This window comes from Ammodytes marinus, assembly GCF_949987685.1.
Source record: "Ammodytes marinus genome assembly, chromosome: 20".
Taxonomy (NCBI): domain Eukaryota; kingdom Metazoa; phylum Chordata; class Actinopteri; order Uranoscopiformes; family Ammodytidae; genus Ammodytes; species Ammodytes marinus.
Window position 1 is genome coordinate 19249642 of NC_137224.1, and position 25010 is coordinate 19274651.

General features: G+C 45.3%; 1 protein-coding gene across 2 annotated transcripts; it reads left to right on the forward strand.

The window, feature by feature from the left end:
• The first annotated feature begins 218 nt into the window (after positions 1–218).
• On the forward strand, positions 219–23949 carry ep300a (EP300 lysine acetyltransferase a). Of its 2 annotated transcripts, none has more exons than XM_080049224.1 (31): positions 219–474; positions 2633–3285; positions 4894–5073; positions 5975–6305; positions 6841–6960; positions 7304–7543; positions 7809–7905; positions 8060–8185; positions 8821–8938; positions 9253–9394; positions 9754–9828; positions 10080–10165; positions 10383–10535; positions 10786–11271; positions 11951–12386; positions 12543–12661; positions 13056–13119; positions 13285–13460; positions 14210–14298; positions 15486–15566; positions 15936–15992; positions 16105–16182; positions 16275–16342; positions 17620–17770; positions 18056–18202; positions 18316–18429; positions 18567–18732; positions 18968–19135; positions 19257–19418; positions 19617–19898; positions 20058–23949. In XM_080049224.1, exons 1-31 carry the CDS (start codon positions 381–383, stop codon positions 23286–23288), a joined length of 8490 nt encoding a protein of 2829 aa, XP_079905350.1. In that variant the 5' UTR covers positions 219–380; the 3' UTR covers positions 23289–23949. The 2 variants fall into 2 exon arrangements, with proteins under 2 accessions (XP_079905350.1, XP_079905351.1); XM_080049225.1 differs by having other exon boundaries at positions 6841–6954.
• The last annotated feature ends 1061 nt before the right edge of the window (positions 23950–25010 follow it).

A 25010-nucleotide genomic window follows, 5' to 3' on the forward strand; every position in this document is an offset into this window, starting at 1 on the left:
GTTGAAATGACGGATGCAACCATGGGAGAGAGACCCGGGGACGCTTTATTTACATCCAAAGGGGCCGTGTAAGTTTAGAGGGAAGCCGCTGCGTGTGTCTCCCTCTTTACTTTCACCGACCCCCTCCTCCTCCGCTGGCAGAAATTTATAAAGAACAAAAAATCCGACGAGGGAGGGAGGGGGGTTGATATACGCCGAGGCTGAAATCGAGAGGCGAACCCAGGGAAAGAGGAGTAATTCGCACACGGGACTTTCCCCCTCTTAGTCCCCCAAAAGGAGGGGGAAAAGTCGCAATATTGGAAACGAAAAGGAATGAGCTTCTAAGGGCGTGAAAACGTCTGCAATTGTGGATACTTTATATATTTTTATTTCGAAAAAATATGGCCGAGAACGTTCTGGACTCTGGCCCGCCTTCAGCCAAGAGGCCTAAACTCTCCTCTCCGGCACTTTCCGCCTCCGCCAGCGATGGAAATGGCAAGTATTGTTCAAAGATATCATTTGTGACGGTGTTATTAGTTCATTTTGTCATTTATGGGCGGCTTGGGTTAACTTGGGATAGGAGGAAGACGCGGGATTACTCCTCTGTTTTTGTCGTAGCTCGCTAATGTTAGCCTGCTAGTAGTGAGTGTGTGTGTCGGACGTGAAGAGGAGCTCTCCCAGCTAGCTCGCATGCTAACATCCATTTTAGCCGGAGGTAGCTCAGTTAGCCAGCGGGCTAACGCTAGGCTAGCTAACTGAATGCGGGTACTCAACTGACGGTCCCGTGTCTAATGGCTACTTTAGCCCGGCTGATAATAAGCTCAATGCCAAGCCAACTTATGATAAAGTTGTCTGTGTCTCACAGCTGTACCACATTGATAGTCAGCTGTAGCTTCCCCCGTTGTGTTAATTGAGTTTTATGGCTTCTAACGTCTGAAACAGTCTGTTGTGTTTGCCCCATCATAACTCGGACCCTTTTCCCAACTAACGTTAGCCGCCGTGGATAGGGTTAGTGGAGGCATTGGCTGCCGACGGTGGTGGGGATATCCTAGTGGGAGACCAGGCTAAATGTAGGCCCATGGGTCTGAATGATTGTTAATTTGTCGTTGTTGGTGTGTGTGTTTTTTTGTTGTTGTGGATGGCGTGTGACAGCAGCTGGAGTAGTGGCCTGTGAACCAAATTGTGGAGCATGGACAACGCCATGCCCAGCCTCTGCGATATTAACCAGCGAGTCAAGTTAGCTAGCAAATTCTGCTCTAAGCACGGAATAGTCACCCAGATTTCACCACTTAAATCATCCACTCAATCATTTAACCACAAGCAGCTGCATTTTAGACTGTCAAGCCCGCTAAGGTTGACAGTGGCAGTCAGTATCTGGGGAAAAGGGACTTCTACTGTTAAATCACCCAGACATTGCCATCATTTATGTTACCTTGCATGCTATATTTTGACGATCAGTGCAGCGCAGTGCTGTCATGAAAAAAGATCTGTAGAGATGCATTTTATGCACTCAAATGTATTGTCTTTCCAGATTATCTGTGAAACTGCCATGCTGAGTGTGTATGGTTAATTTGACAAAAAAAAAAAGCGTAGCATAGCCCTATGAATTGAAATGTGTTTTTCTATACTATTAGCCTACTTGTTTTTTTTGTATTACCCCCAAAAAGCCTACTGAAAGAATAATTAAGTGTGGTGCTTAGGATTTCAATTAATTCATTTTCAGATCAAGTTGAGTACAGGTCAGGGCTGCACTGCTGATTGTGCATTCTAGATCAATTGTTTAAGGCATCAACATGTAACACAATTAAAAATAAAATAATAATTGGCCATCATGAGTGACCTAAGCCAAAAGTCTTCATGGTGCACTTAATCTGACCCTTAAAGGGACACTGTGTAATGTGACATCATCAAGAAAGTTCTAGAAAGTTCTAGAATGCAACGCTCCCTGGGTAACCCCACCACTTTTGAATAATAACAGAAGCTACAGTGGCCTTCAAGGACAAGAACAATTCTAAATTTTAAACAATGCACCTGATGACATTCCAACCAACATGGATTCCTCCATAAGACTTGCCCGCTTAATGGACAAAATGTAATATTAATATTTGTAATGCTCCGCTCAGGAGGATTATTCAGATTATTGGCAGAGGTGATTTTACACCAATGAGGACATATTTATGAATGAGGATATTGATTTTAGCTAATAAATTACTTAAAATGTTACACTGTTGAACTCTGTGAATATAGGTATTACATGGTGAGTGTGCGTCTCTGCCCACTTTGCCCCACTTTGTGGCGTTACTTCTATGAAATGGTCCATTTGTCACCTTGTCTGTACAAACCTGTCTTGGCAACATGTCGAATCACTTTACTGGTCAGGGTGGGCGTGTGCATATACCTTGTGCGGGCAGCGTCACACATCTTACTTGTAGTTCACTGCTCAGCTATGTTGTGCTTGATTGCATGTTATTAAGTTCTGATGGAAGAAAATTGGTCATAATTTTTTAATGTCAATCATGCAATTGCATTTTCACTCACTCATGCTGAAAAATAAAGGATTATATCAGCTTAACATGGCTTTTGCTCTCACCTGTTTGCTGTCTACCATCTCACTGTCCCCTCTTCTAAACTTTGTATTTCTTCTCCATTTTAGATTTCGGCTCACTGTTTGACTTGGAGCATGATCTCCCAGACGAGCTCATCAGCTCTAATGAACCAGGCCTGGTCAACGGTGGGGACCTCAGCCAGTTACACACGACACTGGGAGGACCTGGGGGGCCAGGAGGAATGGGTCTTGGGCTTGGCCCTGGAGGGGGTCCTGGGGGTGTCGGTGGAGGTCAGGATGCCGTGGCCAAGCACAAACAGCTCTCGGAGCTTTTGCGTGCAGGGGCACCCACCTCGACCCCACAGGGGCACCAAGGAGCCATGGGCAGCCCAGGAGGCCCCACCACCATGGGGCAACACTTGGCCAACATGAAGGCATCTCCTGGCCAGGGGCCTCAACAGATGATGGGCCAGGGGCAGCAGCACCTCTCCCCTCAGCAGCAGGCCAGCATGATGCAGCAGCAGAACGCTGGAATGATGGGCGGCATGAACAGGGCCATGATGGCAGCGCAGCAGAAAGGCAATAACGGACAGCAGCAACCAGGCATGATTGGGAGCCAGGTGATGAATGGCTCCCCCAGGATGGGCTTTGGGAATCAGGGAATGGGTGGCAACAGCACCATGTTGGCTGAGACTCTACAGCAGCAGGGAGCCGGGGGCCAGGCGGGGATGAGAGGCCAGCAACCTGGAGCAATGAACAAGGTAAGAAAATCTGATGGGATTTATCTACAAAGAAGGCTGTAAATGCTATGCGTCAGTGGGGCTTTAGATTTTGATACATTTGTAATCATTTAGTAATAATTGATCGTATGTCAAGCTATATGTTTACAGTATGTGCAAAACCTATTCAATTTTGCTGTTTTGTCTTTAACTTAAGTGCTGGCTCTAGTTTGGCTACTTACTCAGAAAGGGATGTTTGTACAACGTCAAAGTACAGATCTGGGTCTACGACCGTATCTATTATAACTACTGTTATAACGATATGGGTTTTCAATGGCTGATGCTGATATTTAGAGAGCAGTTCTCCCGATGGCCATATACTGCTGATATCACGTTTATTTTTATAAAAGACAACAGTTTAATTATAATAACAAAGAAAGAAGAAAAAAATTTAACTTAAAATCAGCATTTGTTTAATAAAAAAAACAGAATTTTTTAAAATAAAAATGCACTTGGCTTTCCCTGGCGTTGGCTCTGTAAAATATTGCCATGAATGACTTCGGAATCTCCAGCAATCTGTAATTAATTAATTAAGGGAAATATTGGTAGGTTAAAAATGTACAAAGCAAGAACATAGCGCCACAGCAGCCACACTGACAGGGCTGCCTACAGTGTCTGCAGACATTATTATTCATTTTTTTTAATCGAATGGCAGATATCGGCTGCTGCCGATTATCGGTCTGATTACTCACCCCTATTTTTATAAAATTTTTTGAGCAATGAGCGATGCACAACGTCATGCCATGAACTGAACTGAATTGGCAGAAAACGGCTCTGCTTGTGTGATCCACAATCCCACAGGAGTGACAGTAAAGACGTTGCAGTGGCAGGCTGCTGCTGCTGAATGAATGTGTGAAGACGCTTGTTTGATTCAGCCATAGAGATCAAAAGCAGTGAGAGATGTTTCCAGTTAGGAATAGTGAGGATTGGACAGAATTAAGAGCAGAGGGAAGATACCATTGGTGATTGTGATTGACAGTGTAGGGAGAAAAAGGGAACCATTAAGTTCAGATCGCTGTTACACATTTTAATGGATGCTGTTGCTACATTTGGTTTGCATTTGTTTTTAAAGTGGTTTTCTAATATTTTATTTACACATGAATTAAAGCTGTTATCTGGTTAAGTGATTTAAAAAAAAAATCTTCATTCGGTAGTTCCGGGCTGCAGACTGACTTTTTCCTCTGGGTGCACACCGGCATATATTTTGGGTGCACCCAATATTACATTTAATATGAAGTGATACATTTCAGTTGCACTGGTGACCAGTGAAAACCACGCTCTAACCACTACACCACGGGTGCCCCCAACACATTTTCTAACACTGTTTAACTTTGATGGAGTTCATGATGTGAGGAAATATGCAAAGCTCATGCTCAGAAGATTAGGCTGCCAGAAAACAAAATACCGTTACATGTTAAAATCAAATGCTGTCTCGGGTTGGGTTAGAGAATTGTGCTTGCAACTACGCCGCTGACATTTTGTCTTACTTTACCTGATGCATCCTACATCACTCTCTACTCTTACTCTCCATATCTTTCCATCATTCTCACCAACTTTCTGGCTGTCCTCCTTTTCCTCCCTCCCTCCCAGATGGGGATGATGGGGAACCCTGGGGGCCCTTTTGGAGGTCCGTATGCAGGGCAGGGGAATCAAGGTCTGGGAGGCACAGGGCTGGGCCCTCAGCTCCAGAACAAAGGTCCCATGACGAACAGCCTGGCCCAGTTCAATGTGGACAAGAAGAACCAGCCCATGCAAGGAATGGCTACCATGGTAGGACATGCATACAATTCGACCGAAAAAGTGTTTGTTTCAGATGTAAGAATAAGATGTCCAATAGTTATTTTACCAATTTGGCAGGATTAAAGGGATAGTTCAGGATTATTGAAGTGGGGTTATATGAGGTACTTATGCATATTTGGTCTGTTACCCTATTGAGATGGAGATCAGCACAGTCAACTAAAAAATGAATATCTGCTCAATTTTACGCTAACTGTAGGATTTTTTTCCCTGCTTTAGTTTGCCGCCAGAAAGCAGTTTATTTTTGCACTTTTTCAAGCGTAGTTCGTTAAGCTATTACTACACCAAGTCCCATAGCTCTGAGTAGAACAGCTGAATGGCGGATTGATACACTGTACCCCACCAGCATGAGTTGGTGTAGGAATACATGGCCGAATTGCGCTTGAAAAAAGTGCAAAAATAAACGTCTGTCTGGCAGAAACTAAAGCAGTCGGAAAAAATACTACATTTAGTGTACAAGTGAATGGATATTTACTTTTTATGTAAGCATTTATATATGTGGTCAAACGAAAAAGTTTTTCTGCTGACCCTGTCTGCAACAGTACATTGTTGACTTCTGCTACAGCACCGTCTCCCCAAAAGTCCTTATAGTGAGCGCACTGATCTTGCTCTCCATAAGGTAATAGACTAACTATGCATAAGTACCTCATACAACACCACTTCAATAATACTGAACTATCCCTTTAAGAAATAAAAACACCTCTTCCCTCCCATTGGGGAACCCCCCCCCGCCCCCCCCAAAAAAAAAACCCCACCACCCTCCTTCCGCTCCCTACCCTGCTCTCTGTTACCATCTTAAGTCTCCCTATTTCCTATATATTCACTACGACTTTCTCAACCATGGCACCTCTTCTCATTCCTTCCATTTCAACAGGGCTCCCAGCAGTCACAGGCAGGTGTGGGCGGTCCCTCTGGTGCACCTGTGGGAGGGGCCCCGGGGATGGTGCCCAACGCTCAGGCCGGTCTGGTGGGTCCCAGTGCCCAGGTCTCTGCAGCATCCGCAGCCGCCGGAGCACCGCCCACCGCAGACCCCGAGAAGCGCAAGCTCATCCAGCAGCAACTGGTGCTCCTGCTCCACGCGCACAAGTGCCAGCGGCGGGAGCAGGCCAACGGTGAAGTGCGCCAGTGCAACCTACCCCACTGCCGCACCATGAAGAACGTCCTCAACCACATGACTCACTGCCAGGCCGGCAAGTCCTGTCAGGGTGAGTAGAAGGGACGCTGCATGCTCCTGCACACTGGATGGTTATGATGTGTCTCTGTGTTTGTCAGGCAGGGTTTGTTACAGAGAGATTCAGGTGTTATCAAGGATAAATCAATAGTTATTTTATCTTTTTTATTATAATCAACAAATAATTCATATAACTGCCATCAGGTTTGTATCCAATTAACAAATATGGTTTGCTGATGACCCACTTTGATATTGCTACAGATCTCCATTGTTGTCCAAAAACTGATCCATTTGCCATATTCCTTCATTACAATGAAGCTCCGAGATGAGGTTCAGTTGTTTTGCACTGATTTGCCAAGTGAATGTTAATGGAACAGCGTGACATGCATAAGCTATAAAAGGTTGATGCTAAACGGACAATACTTGTTGGTAGATTTTTAGGATTTCTAATTTATCTTTTTTCCCCACTTTGTTTCATCCTTGTTTTTCTGCCGCTCTCCCCTCCCTCATACACCTCTGTGTTCGCCAACGCTTCCCGTCTTCTTCTTCTTGCCCTGTTTCACCCTCAGTTGCTCACTGTGCATCATCGAGGCAGATCATCTCCCACTGGAAGAACTGCACGCGGCATGACTGTCCTGTCTGCCTGCCGCTGAAGAATGCCGGGGACAAGAGGAACCCGCAGTGTGAGTGTCTGTATCTGACCTGTATCTACTTGAACATTCCTTTTGTTAAAACTACACAATGATATTATCATATTGTGTCATTGTTACATCGGTTTGACCTTACTTTGAGATTGACCAAATATGTTGCTGGATTGAAACCTGCAGCCTTGGCAGTATTAGTTTGCTAAACATAATCCATGTGTACTTAACAGTCATTTGATATGCAGCATGCATTTTTGGAGTTTTGCATGAATGTCCGACAAATGGTTCATAAGCTTTCAATTTTATTTTTTGTTTTGTTTTTTATTCTCAATAATTTCCTAAATGGATTAGATTATTATTAACCACCTCTTCTCTTGTGTCCTCACAGCTCTACTTAGTGTTGCCGGGGCAGGTCTGGGCAGCTCTCTGGGGGCATTGCCTGGTGGCCCGTCAAGTGCTTCAAACATCAACCCTCCGAGCCAGATCGACCCCAGCTCCATAGAAAGAGCCTATGCAGCCCTGGGCCTCACCTACCAGGGCAACCAGATCCAGGCTCAGACTGCCACGTCCAATATGCCCAACCAAGGTCTGCAAGGCCAGCCTGGCATGAGATCTCTCAACCCAATGGGTGAGTTAGGTTGCATGTTCACGTCGTACACGTCGTTCAATCGTAGCACGTGACACAAGTTCGCATGATATCAACCTCGTTTATTCGCGAACTCTGGGAGCAGAACTACACCACCCATGTTCCTAGAGCTTCTCTGTGACGTCTCTGATTGGTGGAGCCCACTGTTACCATGGAAATGTTTACCACTAGTGCAAAATTGGGCAGAGTAGAAAATAAGGTTAAAATAAAATGCAAACTTATAATGTCTTGTCTTTTCTATGCACAGGTGCAAATCCTATGGGAGTCAACGGAGGCGTGGGAGCTCCCACACAAGCCAGCCTGCTGCAAGATACCATGATGCACCTCAATGTGAACAGCCAAAGGTAACAAGGAACACAAACACCATAACTTGCCTTCTGGTGGGTCCCTTGATTTGAAGCACCTATCAGAGCTTAGATGCCTTAGACTTTTAGCATTTTAGACAGACCTGCATCAGAACTTTAAATCATTGGAATGATGCCCTCCTATCTCTCCCAGTATGATGAATGATGCCAGTGGGGTCGGCTCCATGCCCACAGCAGGCCCTCCCTCTTCCTCAGGCATGAGGAAAAGTTGGCATGAAGACATCACACAGGACCTACGAAACCACTTGGTACACAAACTGTAAGTATGAAAGGAAAAACCCCAAACTAAATGTTTTGTTTACACTGTACATTTGATTGACAGTCCTGTTGGTCATTTCTGCAGCAATATGCTTATTGTGTGTACAAAACAAAAACACTATTTCTGCTCAAAACAAGATTGCTTGTCTTCTTGGATTAGAAACTTCAGCTAAGCTGTCTGACCATAACCGCAGTTTGTGGCTCTCACAGATCAATGATAGTTATCAAGCACTGGCGGGGAGATGAGATGGTACATGAACAAGGGGAATTATTCCTCTTCTGTGGCAGTCATCGTAACACACGTGCACACTGATAATTACACAACATTCAGAGTTTGATTTATTTTGTTTAGGACCAAAAATTATTTGAATTTAACCATGATAAACAGCAGGGTTATGACTGTGAACTGGCACTTACCAAACACACATGTACAAACCGTGGGTAGTGTGCCACTAGCCGGGCTACAACACAGACCGGCACCCACACCGAAACTCTTTGAAAAGGACTTTGGGTTTAGAAACCATAACAACATAAATGTGAAAAAAATAAAAATAAAAAAGGAGCTAATAATAACAAAAAAAATTCCCCTCTTCTTCCTCCTTTTTCTTTCCTCTTGGTCTGTTCTCTCACCCATAGTGTCCAAGCCATCTTCCCCACTCCGGACCCTGCTGCTCTCAAGGACCGCCGGATGGAGAACCTGGTGGCCTATGCCAGAAAGGTCGAGGGAGACATGTATGAGTCAGCAAACAGTAGAGTAAGTTGTTCTCTCCTCTAGCTCACCGTGTTCATTTGAAAAAGAAGGGGAAATTGTTGGAAAGTTTGCTTGTTTGTCAAATCTCAATGCATGTGCCATTGAGGGGTCGTTGGTGAAAACCTAGAGAGTATGAGACTGATTAGTGAATATTAAGTTTACTGCAGCAGTTTCATGCTGTTTCATTCTTGGTAGAGGTCCATTATAAAAGTTTAACTGTAGTTTATTTCAACTCCTTTATTCTACTACTTTTCCATTTTCAAAGCCTTTACACATTTAACAAGTTTTCCTTATTTTGTTACCCTTTTTTTTGCCAGGCTGAGTACTATCACCTGTTAGCGGAGAAGATCTATAAGATTCAGAAGGAGCTGGAGGAGAAGAGGAGGACCCGGCTACAGAAGCAGGGTCTGGGCATCGGGACTGCCAGCATGGGTCAGCCCCCCACTGGACTGCCAACAAGTCAGTTTGTGTGACTGATCATTTAATGTGCAATGTTACATTTTGACATTTATATATTGTTTTGTATATACAACACATATCCGAATGGAGTAGCTTGTGTCTCGTCATGCTCACAGAGTTCACATTATAAATGAACTGTCGTACGGAATTTTTTATAGTGTCATTTCCAGGTGTCTATGTTAGCTTATTTTTGACCACACAAACCCCAATGCCACTTCTATATCCTGACAAAACAAACAGAAGAAACATTCCAGAGTCTAACCTCTCCATACATACTTGGTTGTGGCATTTCCATTTCTTGCTCTCCTCTGCACAGATGACAAATTGATTTTCTTAATCTCCTGTCTCTGTTTTTACAGATGGCCCACTCCCTGACCCGTCAATGGTGCGACCAACTGGACCAAATCAGATGGTCAACAGGATGCAAGGCCCAGGTAAAGAACCACTGGGAACGTGGACACCTTATTTTGATTCTTTAGCTTATGATCGGACCAACATTTGACACATTTGTTGCAACAGCCCAACATGTTATGGAAGTCAAATACTGAAAGCTGTAGAGGCTTGTGCTATTTTTTACACTATTACAGAACATAATAAACCTGTATAGTATGTATGGGAACTATTTAAGAACAAAATACAATATGACATGTTAAGTGTTGTATCATAACAATCTGTGTTTTGTCAGGTATGAATCAGTTTAATCAGATGGGAATGCAGTCTCTTGGCCAGAGGTCCACACCTCCTCTCCCTATGGGAGCATCTGGCAACCAGGTCAGTACTGAACACACCATGTGTCACATAGTTTTGTTTTTAATATTCCAATACTATAATTAAGAACTCTGCAGTAGCTAGCAGAGGGTATCATTTGAACTCTTTTCAGGACAGGTGTATAACAAAACACACTTTTAATGGATTGAATATACTAGCTTGGCAGAAAAAGTTGTATAAGCATTAACCCTTGCTCTTTTATGACATTTCCCGTTTTTAGATGGGGATGGTCGGACCCAGGATGGGGCAGCCCAATGTTAACCAACTTCAGAACCCGTATCTGTCCCAGGGACAGTTTCCTGGCCCAGGACCAGGAGTTGGATCAGCTCAGTCTGGAATGGCTCAACCTGGAGCACAGGCAGGCATGGCACAGGTGAGGTGGCTTCAAGTTAGATTTACTGTTAGTCAAGCATATCATAGTAGATCTGTGACATGTTACACTTAAGCCATAACAGAGATTAAGATTGATTCTGAAGCGCACAGATTCTGCTGTTTTTTTAAAGCAGTGATTGTAAAATGATCCCATATCATACAAGGATACTTTTCTTCTTGAACTATACCTGTAATTGACCCTCTTCATGTCTGTCACCCCTCTCTCTACCCTCATGCTCTTCTTTCCTAAGGCACAGATGGGCACTCCTCCCTCTCTTCCAGTCGCTAGTCCTCTAGCTGGTCCAGGTTCAGTCAGTGGTCCCGGCAGCGTGTCCTCAGTGGGGCCCATGGGTCCGCAGAGCGTAGGTGGTGGGGGTCCCAACTCAGCTGCTTCCTCAATGACGTCATCTAACACAAACCAGCAACCCAACTCCATCCCCCATTTGTCAGCCATGCGCGGCGGCAGCTCGCCCTCCCCTGCTCACAGCCGATCTCCTACTCCTCACCAAACGCCCCCCAGACTAGCCGGCTCCCAGACCCCACAGCCACACACCCCCAATGCTCCACAGCTGGCCCCCCCTTCAGTCCCCCAGCAGAACCAGCATGGCCAGGGCCCCGGCTCCAACAAGTCCCTCCAACAGCAGCAGCACATGGGGCAGGCTGGTTCCACCACTCCATCTCACCCCGGACTGGCCTCCAGCTCAACCCCGCACAGTGCTCAGCTGCCACGCACTCCGGTCAGTCAGATTTAGCCTTTTACATGTTTAAACATAATAACACTTGAGACTGATTGAGTTCATCTTATTTCACAGATGCTATTAATCCTTGAGCAGTAACTCATGTCCTTTAAGGTTTATTTTAATCTCCTGCTTCTACTTATATTGCTTAAAATATAGAGTCTTTGTCATGAAACCAAACAATTTACTGTTGCCTTATCCATGACTAAACTGTGTTGTGGGTGTTTGGGTTTGTCTCATGCTTTACCTTTTGAGCTATTAAAAACCTCTTCAGTGTATCCCTTCATTTAAAGGCGGAACCAGCGATTCTGGAGAGTGCTTGTTGCCTGTGAAATCAATCAATATCTCCTCATGATCCGCTACCTGTCCGTACTGTGTGGCCTGGCAAATAAATCTTGTGCTAATACACAGCCTAGACTCTGTACACAGGCATGTTGCTAGCTATGGTGCCCACTTTGGTTTACATACTAATTCACAGAGCCCGGGTTGTGTATTAACACCTGATATGTTTCTGCACTGAACTGATAGGTATTCATTGATTTTGACAAACATTGATTTTGACAACAAGCATTGTTGACTCCACAAGTGAATTGCTGACTCCACCTTTTAATTGTCTCGCATCACAATATCTTATTTACCTTTTCGACACACCTGACTTTGTATCCATGTCCGTCTCCAGCTGTCCCAAAAGGGTTCATTCCCCGCGGACAGTCAGGCCCATACGCCAGCCTCTGTCAGCAGCCTGGACACCTCGTCCCAGCAGCCACAGTCCAACACTTCAGCCGCCAACCTCGACCCCAAGATGGAGATCAAGCAGCAGCAGGATGATGATGATGATGATGATGAGGAGAGCGACCCTGGCAGCTGCTCCAAAGGAGGGAAACAAAGCCACATCAAAATGGAGGAAAAGCCTGTAAAGATAGAGATGAAGAAAGAGGAGTGTTCTGGAGAGGGAGGTAAAGGGGCCTCCATGGAGACTTCCTCGTCGTCAACAACAACAATGTCGACTGTGAGCGTGAAAATGGAAGACAGGAAACCGGAGGTGAAGAAGGAAGTGAAAGATGAAGAGGAGTCGTCGGATGCAGCTTCAACACAGGCCCAAGTGAAGAAGAAGAGTAAGGAGAAGTTCAGCACTTATATTCACCTTCCCATCATTTCCTCATACCCAAACATTATTATTGTTTTTTTTTCAATTGAATCAAAATGTGTAATTGAAGTTTTTTCGATAAATCTTACATTCCTGTTCTTCTCTCCGATTTCTATTTCTTCAGTCTTCAAGCCAGAAGAGCTTCGCCAGGCCCTGATGCCCACGCTGGAATCTCTGTACAGACAAGATCCAGAGTCTCTGCCGTTCAGAATGCCTGTAGACCCACAGCTGCTGTGTATACCTGTATGTATCCCTGCTAGGGTTAAGATGCACTTGTTCCTGTGCTTTGTATAAACCTCATTGTCCCTGTCACTGTCTGCAATGTCTGTATGGTCTTTGGTGTAGTTCCCTCACAAACATCTCTTAGCACCCGTTGCCCTCGCTATATTTACCAGAATGTTGATTTCCTACGTCTCGCTTCGTTGTTTTAAAGATTAACTCACAAAAACCAGGACGAAACCTTTAACGGCTAATGGGATACATTTTTATTTAATTTAGGAATTTATTGAGCAACAAATACATTGTACATTGTTTCATATAAAATATAAAATAGATGCCATGCATACAGGTTTTTTAGTCGAGACTAATTTGCAACCCCTCTCCTAATCTTAAATATGTGCTCATTGTGCTCTTTCAGGACTACTTTGACATTGTGAAAACCCCCATGGACTTGTCTACTATCAAGCGGAAGCTGGACACAGGTTAGTACTTGCTGCTTCATATCACCAATCACCAGATTGAGCTATAAGATATAATCAAAAATAAAATAGAGACCACTTCAACAGCCAATTAATAGACAATGTTCCACTGAGCCAACTCTCTTTAATGTGGAGCTGGTCTCACCCATTGCTTTGTTTCGGTTGTAGGTCAGTACCAGGATCCCTGGCAGTATGTGGATGACATCTGGCTGATGTTCAACAACGCCTGGCTGTACAACCGCAAAACATCTAGAGTCTACAAGTTCTGCTCCAAGCTGGCGGAGGTTTTTGAGCAGGAGATTGATCCTGTCATGCAGAGCCTTGGCTACTGTTGTGGGAGGAAGGTGAGACACATTTCTAGATGAAGCCTGCCTTACATGGGCTGATTTTCCCTTATGTCCAATTGCACTAATCAATACACTGTGTCCTGTAGGACCGCTCTATTTACCACATCAAAACTTCACTTTATAAAGTTACAGGCTGAATAGTAATGCCAATTTTAGTTTTGGTTTTCCTTAGCCCCTGGTGAACTTAGCCTAGCTAGGAGGTATAGAATGTGTGAAGTCATGTTTGTTGATAATGTATTTACTATTTCGAGTTAAGGTGGTGTGTATGAATGTTTTGAGTATGTTTCAGATGGTGAAATTAGATCCCGTCATTCACATCTGAAAATGGAAGCCGTGGAGATGGTTCATAGCTAAATTTGGCCTCGGTCATACCACTATCATATCACATTTCAGCTCTCTGTAGACTCTACTATTTTTGGTTTTGCAGACAAATAGTGAAACAGATTGTCCCTTTACAACCAGAGGCTGACTGAAGGCTTACTTTTGACAGCGAGACAAAGAAAAAATAGCTTTTACTTGTTTGATATTTGCTGGAATCTTTTTAAAAAACAGATCAGCTCCACCCAACTGTGGAGGTTTTCCAGCTTAATTGTGGATGTAGGTTCATCTCACATTGTAGAACTTGCACTGTCCTGTTGTGTTTGTGTTGAACATCGTTTAGCCAATGTGTGTGTGTCTGACTTCAGTTAATAGAGATTCATATTATTATAATATTAATATTTTCCCACTTTTTTTCCGCCCATCAGCTGGAGTTCTCACCTCAGACACTGTGCTGCTACGGAAAGCAGCTGTGCACTATTCCCCGAGACGCTGCTTACTTCAGCTACCAGAACAGGTATGAAGGGAGTGAAACCCGTGAAATAAAGGTTAGGGCAGGATGACTAGATTGGATGGATGTGTCAGTCAAAGAGGAAGAGTTCATAGTAGAGATATTGGAAAAGAGTTAAACAGAAATGAAAAAGAATTGAATTGAATTGTATTGTATTGTGCTCCCTGAGAAAATGGGCTAGATGGGAGATGTTTTTTATCAAAAGTGTTGATCTGATGACATTTGTTTCCCTGAACGCTTCCCGTCACTTCACGTTTCCCATTTTTAAACCTTCATTAATGCACTTGTATTTTGACAGTCGGTCCTCCCCTCACATTCCTACTGCTTTTCTTGGTGTCATTTAACTAATCTATTAACAACACCTCATCCAAAGAGGTAACTCTTGGTGTACTGTTTACACCAGAGATCTGAACAGACAAAGCCTCCCTTAAGGCACAGTCAATGGCTGTTTCCTTTTTTGGAACAATCAGAAATAATGCAAAAAAATACTATTTTATTTTGCTGTTTTCGCATCATAGTTCTTCTGTAGATATGTCCACACTTCCTCTTATTTTTTTTTTCTCCATCTTACTGTCTTCAGTCGTCTTGCACATCCTTGAAAACTTTACTGGAATGTGAAAGGACCGACTTTAAAATGAACCGCTTGAATGAGTGAACCGCTGAGCAGAGTTGTGTGCGCTTATTGTTCATAGTTGTTCAGCGTCTCTCTGTAATACGTCCTGCGCTGCAACTTCCTGCTCCAGTTCCCTCCTCATGTTTAGTCCCTGTTGCTCTGCTAGCTCTGACGCTGGTTCTGTTGCTCTGCTCGGCTCATGTCCTAATGTCTAACCTGTGCTTTGCTCTCGGCTCTCTGCTTGTGTGTTTGTCTTTGTCTTGTCCCTGGTCCATATGACTGTGTCTGTCCTCCCGTTCCAATGGCTGTGTGCTCTCAACATTGGCTTGCTTTTGCCTTGACCAACCATGCACCTCCAAACCCATCCCCTCACTCCTCAAACTCATGACTGGCTGTTGCGATGATGACTCCCTGCTGCGCTCCTGCTTCCTGCTTGCTCATCTTGTGGCACCCTGCCTTGCCCTTGTCCTGTACCAATGGGCGACTGCACCCGCCTCCCTCTCCCGTGCGCTGTCTGTGACTGACTATGCTGTGGGGGAAAACGGTTTAGATCACCAACAATGCGGCTTGTTGCTGACAGGTACCACTTCTGCGAGAAGTGCTTCAACGAGATCCAGGGAGAGACGGTTTCCCTGGGAGACGACCCGACCCAGCCACAGACGTGAGTATTTGTCCATTCAATAAGCAAGAAAAAGTCCAGTTAAAAAACTGATTTATTTGAAAAGTGATCATCCTGGCATTTCGAAACGTAATGTTCAATCTCCATGAACTAACTAGCTAGCTCTTTTCCTCTCCCAGCCACACTCCTGATAGGATTAACTACGCATTTTTCTAACAGTTTCTAACTTATCTCAAAATCATAACTTAACTTTTACAGCAGGCAAAGTTGATGAAACCTGTACTCAACTTCTGTTTAAGCGTCTTTGAACTCTGGGAAAAGCTCTATATGAATTTGATCTATTATATTGCTATCTTATCTTGACAATTTCTTTTGTGCTACACATTGACATACTGTCTCTAATCATTTCAGATCGATTAACAAGGAGCAGTTTGAGAAGAAGAAGAATGACACACTGGACCCTGAATTGTAAGTTAACCGCTGACCAAATCTCAGTCTTAGCATTGAGCAAAAAAAATTATAAAATTATTTTTTCAAAGGCTTCAGTGTGTAATTTGTATCTCCATCCGTCTCTTTTCAGGCTTGTAGAATGTATGGACTGTGGGCGCAGGATGCATCAGATTTGTGTTTTGCACAATGATACAATCTGGCCAATGGGGTGAGTAGCAATTTCTACTTCCAGTCGTTCTTATTGTCCCTATGATGGTTTTTAATGTAATTCCACTGACTCAACCTCTTTTTTTTTTCTAGTTTTGTATGTGACAGCTGTTTAAAGAAAGCAGGAAAGACGAGGAAGGAGAACAAATATTCTGCCAAAAGTAAGTGGCAATGCTTTTTGTGGTTGTAACCTATTTAATCCGAATGTTTTGTTTTGTGCTTGTACATGCCTTTCATACAGGAAAAGGGTGTGCTGAACGTGTGGTCAACTTTCATTTGACCTATTCATATGAGACTGCTGTCAAACATTGATATGATTTTGTCCCCCTTTACTTACTCGAAACTGCAGTAAAAGAATAACATAAAATCAGTACCAAAAAAAAAAGTTGTAGTTCAGTTTATTTTAGCTAACTTGGTCCCCTACACACACACACATATATATATATATATATATATATATATTAGTGCTGTCAGTTTAACGCGTTATTAACGGCGTTAACGCAAACCCATTTTAACGGCGTCAATTTTATCGCGCGATTAACGTCATGGCCTTGCAAACGTTGTGGTTTTTTCACATGCTGTAACAGCAATGCTGTTGTATCAACTAGTAATGCTAGAACAACTGAAACACCAAAAACTATACATATGGCTCGCATTTAAGTTACTGTCAATTCAAACGGAACATGTCTTACAGCGTAATTTCAAATTAAAATCATTTAACTGGCGAAACGTCAAGTCAATTCTGACTTTTATTTTGAAGCAGAAACCGAAACCTAGCACTTCCTAGCTCAGCTGCGCGAGCTTCACTAGTCTTCCGTGTGTGACTCGGGGACTACGCGGAAAAGAACAGAAAAGAAAGCCTGTCATTTGCAAAAGTCCTACTTATAACCCTGCGCGCACACCAAAACCTCCATGAATGTTAGTGGCAGCCGCCAGTCATTCATTTTCACTTTAATGTTCCCTTATGAAGCCTCGGCTGCAGCAGCACCATGGCAACCACCTGCACGCAGGCATAGTGTGTCCACTCCACACACAGTCTGAAATAAGCCGTGGATGAAAGACTCCTAAAACATTTAGGCCTACAACAACCAGTTTCATTTAGCCTTAATACTAATTTGTTTTATATACCCTATGTTGTTTTATGGTTTGGTTTTTAAATAAAAAGAAATAAGTTCCAATATGTTTGTGAATGCTGTTCTAGGGGTGGGGTGCATGGGGGGGGGGTCTATATTGTTATTTGCACTGAAGAGCAAATTATGATATTTTAGAAGAAATACACTGAATTACAATGGTGTAGACATCATTCTAATTCAGTGTATAAATATCATAATTAGAATGGGTGTGATAAGAGCATTAAAATGAGAACAAATAATGGGAGTTGTCAAGTGAACTAAAGTGATATTTAAAAAATGCTTTGCCCTGCTCTCCCCCCACACAGGATTGCCCCAGACAAAGTTGGGCTATTACCTAGAGACGAGGGTGAACGACTACCTGAAGCGCATAAGCCATCCTGAGTCTGGAGAAGTCACCATCCGCGTGGTCCACGTGTCTGACAAAGTGGTGGAGGTTAAGCCAGGCATGAAGTCCAGGTAAAAAGAACAAAACACATTGTTGGATGTACACATGAACACATCTTTCTCTTACCATCCACAGTGTGAGATGCCTATGTAGTTTGGTTTCAAATGCATTTGTTTGTATAAACCTATATGATCATTTTCAGTTTAATGAAGGATGAACAAAGTATTTCCCTTTTTTAAGAGTATTACATTCGATTTAAAAAAACAAAACATTTTTTTAACAGAATGAATACAGAAATGTTTTCTTCTTCCTTCTATTCTACAATCAGTCATTTTGACTCATGTCTTTCTCTCCAGGTTTGTGGACAGCGGGGAGATGTCGGAGTCTTTCCCCTACAGGACGAAAGCCCTGTTTGCGTTTGAGGACGTTGACGGAGCAGAAGTCTGCTTCTTTGGTATGCACGTCCAAGAGTATGGATCTGACTGCCCTCAGCCCAACCAAAGGTGAGGACATCACCATTCTGGAAACATCATTCTACCAAGTGCTTTGTGTTTCCAATGAGTTCTATTACATCTGTTGTGATACATTTTATATTTCCTCTTTCATTCCCTCTCAGGCGAGTTTACATCTCCTACCTGGACAGTGTGCACTTCTTCCGACCTCGCAGTCTAAGAACGGCGGTGTACCATGAAGTCCTCTTGGGCTACTTGGAGTATGTCAAGAGGCTTGGGTGAGTTTTTGCCCAAAGAAAGACACTTGTTATGGTCATGCGTATTTGTGTAATCTTATGACATTAATCCTGACATGTCCCATAACGTCCATTTGCCTTTGTCTTGTACATAATTTGGTCTCGTGTGTCGTCCTCAGCTACGTCACTGGCCACATCTGGGCCTGCCCGCCTAGTGAAGGGGACGACTACATCTTCCACTGTCACCCTATGGATCAGAAGATCCCAAAGCCCAAACGTCTCCAGGAGTGGTACAGGAAGATGTTAGACAAAGCTTTGGCAGAGCGGATAGTGCATGATTACAAGGTATAGTGACAGAATTCAAATGTTTTCTTTCAAGATGACTGAATTTCTTTGAGTGTCAGAGACCTTTTCTTTAACTGACATACGTGAATAACCCCACGGCTATATTTGCTATCAACAGTGGGTGTTGTACAGCGATAAAGATTAACATCAATACATGTAATGGTATAGCTGATTGTAATGACTTGGATGCCATCCATGCAAAACAATAACTTTTATTTTCAATTTACCCCAAAAGGATGTTTTCAAGCAGGCGACAGAGGATCGTTTGACCAGTGCCAAGGAGTTGCCTTACTTTGAGGGCGACTTTTGGCCCAATGTGCTGGAGGAGAGCATCAAAGAGCTGGAGCAAGAGGAGGAGGAGAGGAAAAGGGAGGAGAACAGCACTTCCAATGAGAGCATTGATGTAAGAATGCTATGATATATAATATGCTCCTGAGGAGTCTATATTTATCATTGATTTGTGTTGTTGTTGTTGCTGCTATATGTGTGTGTGCTCACTGATGGCCCTTTCCTTTCTTGTGCAGGACACAAAAGGGGACAGTAAAAACGCAAAGAAGAAGAACAACAAGAAGACGAGTAAGAACAAGAGCAGCCTGAGCCGTGCCAATAAGAAGAAGCCAGGGATGCCTAATGTCTCCAATGACCTTTCACAAAAACTGTATGCCACTATGGAGAAACACAAAGAGGTATGAGACAAATAAATGTCACATTGCCATCATTTCACACACTCTATTAAAATGCCTGCATTTTATCACTCTAAAATGACTTGCTGATTGAGTGGACTGAAAGCTAACTCAATCATTGACTGGGTTAAGCTGAATAAATATCAAAAGACCACATTTTCCCATTCCCGATTTGCTCACTCCTCTTTTTCCATGTGCTAGGTATTCTTTGTGATCCGGCTTATCGCAGGCCCCATGTCGAATGCCTTGCCCCCTATAGTAGACCCGGATGGCCTGATGGCATGTGACCTAATGGATGGCCGTGATGCTTTCCTGACAATAGCCCGGGACAAACACCTGGAATTTAGCTCGCTGAGGAGGTCCAAGTGGAGCTCCATGTGCATGTTGGTGGAGTTGCACAATCAAAGCCAGGACCGCTTTGTCTACACCTGTAACGAGTGCAAACACCACGTGGAAACTCGTTTCCACTGCACCGTCTGTGAGGTGAGATTGGGAACAGTTGTTTTGGTGGCTCTGATTGTGGTCAAATCCAATTATGAAAGAAACTGTATAGGTTTTAAAATATAGTCTGTAACTGTCCACATATTGCTTTGAAGCCTTTTAAACTGTACTAACTAACTTTAATTCTACCATCTCCTACAGGATTATGATCTCTGCATCACATGTTACAACATCAAGACCCACGTGCACAAGATGGAGAAGTTAGGCCTTGGTTTGGATGACGAGAGCAGCAATTCGGCTGCTGCTACCACTCAGAGCCCAGGAGACTCTCGACGCCTCAGCATCCAGCGCTGCATCCAGTCCCTCGTCCACGCCTGCCAGTGTCGAAATGCAAACTGCTCTCTGCCGTCCTGCCAGAAGATGAAGCGTGTTGTCCAGCACACAAAAAGCTGCAAGAGAAAAACCAACGGTGGCTGCCCCATCTGCAAGCAGCTCATCGCCTTGTGTTGCTACCATGCTAAGCATTGTCAGGAGAACAAGTGCCCGGTCCCGTTCTGCCTAAACATCAAGCACAAGCTCCGCCAGCAGCAGCTGCAGCACAGGCTCCAGCAGGCCCAGATGCTTAGGAGGCGGATGGCCAGCATGCAGAGAGTGGGCCAGGCCGCACCTGGAGGGGCTCCCGGGGGAAACGGTCTGCCCTCTCCGGGAGCCAACAACGGAGCAACTGGTCCTGGTACGCCGACATCTGTGGGCACTCAGCCTCCCACCCCACAGACACCCACACAGGGAAACATGCCCGCACTTCCTCAGCAGCAGGGAGTTGGTATGGGGGGAATGGGAAATCCAGGCCAGCAACAGCAGGTTCAGCAGCAAGGTGGCACCATGCCCCCTCAGCACCATCTCCATCAGTTCCAGCAGGTGGCTGGAGGAGGGGGCGGGGGGATGATGAACTCTCCTCAGCAGCAGATGGTGCCACAGCTCCAGCAGCAGCCTCCCAACGTCCAGCAAATGCAGCAGCAGCAGCACCCTGGTGGATTGCCTCCGTACAACCCCAGACCCCCCGGAGCCTCTCCTCTCCACCAGTCAATGGGCAAACCTGGACTGGGTCCCGCCACCCCACCCCAGCAGCAGCAACAACCCAACCAGGGCCAGGGCTCTATGCCTGGACAAGGCCAGCAGCAAGGGCCCCCTCTGGCTGCTGTAGAGACGGCCCTCAAGATCCAGCGCCTAGCAGAGACCCAGAGACAGATGGCTCAACAAGCCCAGATACGCGGCATGGGACAGGGGGGGATGATCCCCACACATCCTCACCACCAGACCCAGGCCCAAATGGGCATGCCCCACATTGGGCCCCAGGGCATGCCCCCCCAGGCTCAAGGAGTTGTTGGCAGGACTATGTTAGACCAACAGCAGCAGGGAATGCTGGTAGGGATGCAGCAAGGCGGCCCTCAGTCGCAGCTGCCTCCTCAAGTTCAGCAGCAGCTCCAGCAAGTCCAACAGGGAGGTGGTCAACCTCAGCCGGGAAACCAGCAGTGGGGTGCTGGCGGACCCACCATGAACCCACAACAAAGACCGGGCATGATGGGTCATATGGCAGGACCGCAGCAGCCAGCAGTTGCTCAGCAACAGCAGCAGCAAATGAATCAGCAACAAGCGCAAGCAGCAAACCGTGGGCTGATGCAGGCCATGGGAGCAGCAGGTGCAGCAGGGTTACCTGCTTCAATTGCAAGTGTAGCTGCATCAGGAAACCTGCCCCAGGCAGCGCTACAGGACCTGCTGAGAACACTGCGCTCCCCAAGCTCACCCCTCCAGCAGCAGCAGGTCCTCAACATCCTTCGTTCCAACCCAACGCTCATGGCTGCATTCATCAGACAGAGAGCGGCCAGGTATCAGGGTGGTCAGGGCGGCCCAGCAGGAGCAGCAGGGCCTCCACAGGGGGGTCCTGGAGGTGTGAGGTTCCCAGGGGCTGCTCCAGGTCTGCCTGGGGCTAACCAGCTGGCTAACGTTGAAGGACAGCAGCAGGTTAATGTGAACCCGGTAGGCCAGCCAGGGATGAATATGGCTCAGGGTGTAGCAGGGGGAGGGAACATGCACACCATGGCTCAGCTTCAGCAACTCCAACAGCAGCAGCAGCAGCAGCAGCAGCAACAACAACAACAACAGCAACAGCAGCGCCCAATGTTACCTGGGAATCTACAGCAACAGCAAATGGCTGCATTACAACAGCAGCAACAGCAGGGAGCAATGCAAGCAGGGCAGCAAGGCAACATGACCACCATGAATCCACAGTTCAGAGAGCTGCTGATGAGGAGACAGTTGCAGCATCAGCAGCAGCAGCAGCAACAACAACAACAACAACAACAACAGCAACAACAGCAGCAGCAGCAACAGCAGTTCCAGCAGCAGCAAGGTCAGCAGAGCTTCATGCAGCCTGGACAGGGTCAGCCAGGGATTCCCCCTTCATCTCAACCCCAGCCTGGGGGTGGAGTTGTGGGAGGTCCCCAGCAGCAGCAAGGAGGGCCACAGGGAGGGCCAGGACAGCAGCAAGGCTACCCCAACACCATGTCACAAGTAGCTGCAGCGCTCCAGCAAAGGCTCCAGCATCAGATGCAGATGCAGCAGCAGCAGCAGCAGCAGCAACAACAACAACAACAACAACAGCAGCAGCAGCAGCAGCAGAATTCAATGGGTGGACTTCAAGGACGAGACGGAGGACCTGGCGGAGGCGGTGGGGGACCAGGAGGACCTTCGCTTCAGCCCGGACAAGGCGGACCAGGACAGGGGCAACAGCAGCAAGGAGAAGGGGGCGGTGGACCCCAGCTACCGCAGACAGCCCAGAGTATGCTTCACCAGAACATCCACCAGAGGCTCCTGCAACAGCAGCATCTGGGCGGGGGCTCTCCGGCCCACCACAGCAGTCCCATGAGCCCGCAGCAGCAGATGGCGCAGTCCCCCCACCCCCATCAACTGGGCCCAGGAGGGTCGCTAAGCAGCCAGGTCAGGTCGCCTCAACCCTCGCCGAGGCCGCAGTCGCAGCCTTCGCACTCCAGCCCGTCCCCGCGCATGCAGCCCTCGTCCCAACCTCAGCCCCAGCCCTCACCTCACCGCATCTCCCCACAGACCCAGACCGGCTCACCACACCCGGGCCACCTCAACCAACATCACCCTAGTATGGCACCGCCCCAGCCTCCACAAGCCCAGCAGCAAGCGTTATCTCAACAGCAGCAGCAAGGTAGTTCTGTAGATCCCAGTCAGTTCAGCTCAGAACAGAACTCTATCATGTCCCAGCTGAGCGGGATGACTGGTATGCACAGTGGGCAGGGCGGACAGTCGGACATCTTGGGTGGGAATACTAATAACAACAGTAACAACAACAACAACAACCAGGATCTGGGCACGAACATTAACCACAACAGTTTAGACCTTATGTAGCCTTGACTCCATACTGTCTCTCTTGTCTTTGACGCTCTGATCAGTTGCCCCAAAATGAGAACCTGCCATGAACAGGAGAGAGTGAGGCAGGACTACGGCGTTGGGGTTTTAGAAGTTTTTATTTTTTATTTAAATATTTTTGTGATGTATAAATAAGAACTGAAGCTTTCTTCCTATGGGAGATGCAACATAAATCTTAGAAGTCAATAAATGAATAAATTAAAAACAATGGTAAGTTATTGCTGTTAATATATATCTATATATTTTTGCCAATTGTGTACAAAAAAGGTGGAAGGGCAGTGTTTCAGGTTGAAGATATTTCTTCCTTAGTCTATGACACAATATTTTTGGGGACTGAGAATTTTTGCCTTTTTATGAATATTTTTAAGATTTTAAATGTGGCTAAAAATTAAAAGTGAGTTGACACGATGTACCTTTTTTATCGTTATGTTTTCCTCCTCAAATACCCGGTCATAATTGTATTTTTTTGCAGAGAGTGAGTATATTTTATTTCTGACTTTTCTTTTTTTCCCCTGAATGGATGTTAAAAACAAGCGTCATACATATCCTCTGTTACAGGAGCCTTCTTCTTGACAGTTTTCACCGCAATGTACATTTTTACAGCGACTGCAACAATTCACATATATAGAATTTATTTTATTTTCTGGGTGGGTGGGTGGGAGGGTGCGTTAAATACAGTTTGGTTTTGCCAGATTGTTATAATTTTTTTTTTTAATTAAACCTCAACAGTGTTTTGGGGAGTGGGTGACACTGACCGCAGGTTTGGTCGTATTTTTCAACGGCCAGATCCGCCGAACAAATCCTTGCACCCTTGGGCCACCTCTCCACCTTCCATTTTCAGTTCTCCTATGAATGTGCACACCTTCCTTACCCCACACCCCCCCCCCCCCCCCCTCCCGAAAACAATGGAGGGATGAACTGTTGATGTCCGACCGTTTAGCTGTCAGAGGCGTACTGTGCCTCTGTCTCAAGCTGGCTTATGTTAAAAGGTTGTGCGTGTACATATATTAACAACCTTGTTTATGAACTGTGATGTGGACAAGAGTCGGATAAAGTTATCTGCTTTTTTTTTTTTTGGCTGAAGAAAATCCTGCCTGTTTCCTCAACGACCAACGGTTTCATTTTTCCAATAGTCTTTTCTCTCTTTCTCCTCATCCTCATGACTGCCTCTCAGACACAGAACTTAATTCAATGTTAGAACTGTACAAAGTAAGAAACTGTTGAATTAGATGCCGTTTTTTTGTAATTAAAGTGAAAGATGTAAAAAAAAAAAAAACTTTAAAAAAACCTGTACATACTTTAAAACCTTACGAGCAGAGAAAGTTTTTCTGCTGCTTTCCCCCCCTCTTGTTTCATTGGATATTCGCTCTATCTGTTAAAAAAACAAACAAAAAAAACTACAAAAGTACTCCTGAGCTACTGTACAGTATTCAGATTTTTTCTAAAAGGTACAGTATGGGGTGTTGTAGGTCACAAGCACCAATGCGCCTTTTTTGTGTATTTTTGACAAGGTTTTAGGGCAGGGAGGGGCTTATCGCAACATGTCACACACCCGAACAATCTTTAAAACTTAAGCGTGAAACCCGCACCAAGTAGAGCCGAGGCCGGGGGTTAATTAGAGGTGTGATCTGAAAGAGTTTAAAATTGGGTTATTTAGCTTTTTATGGAGAGGACTGAAGACACAATATTCACATGCTCACT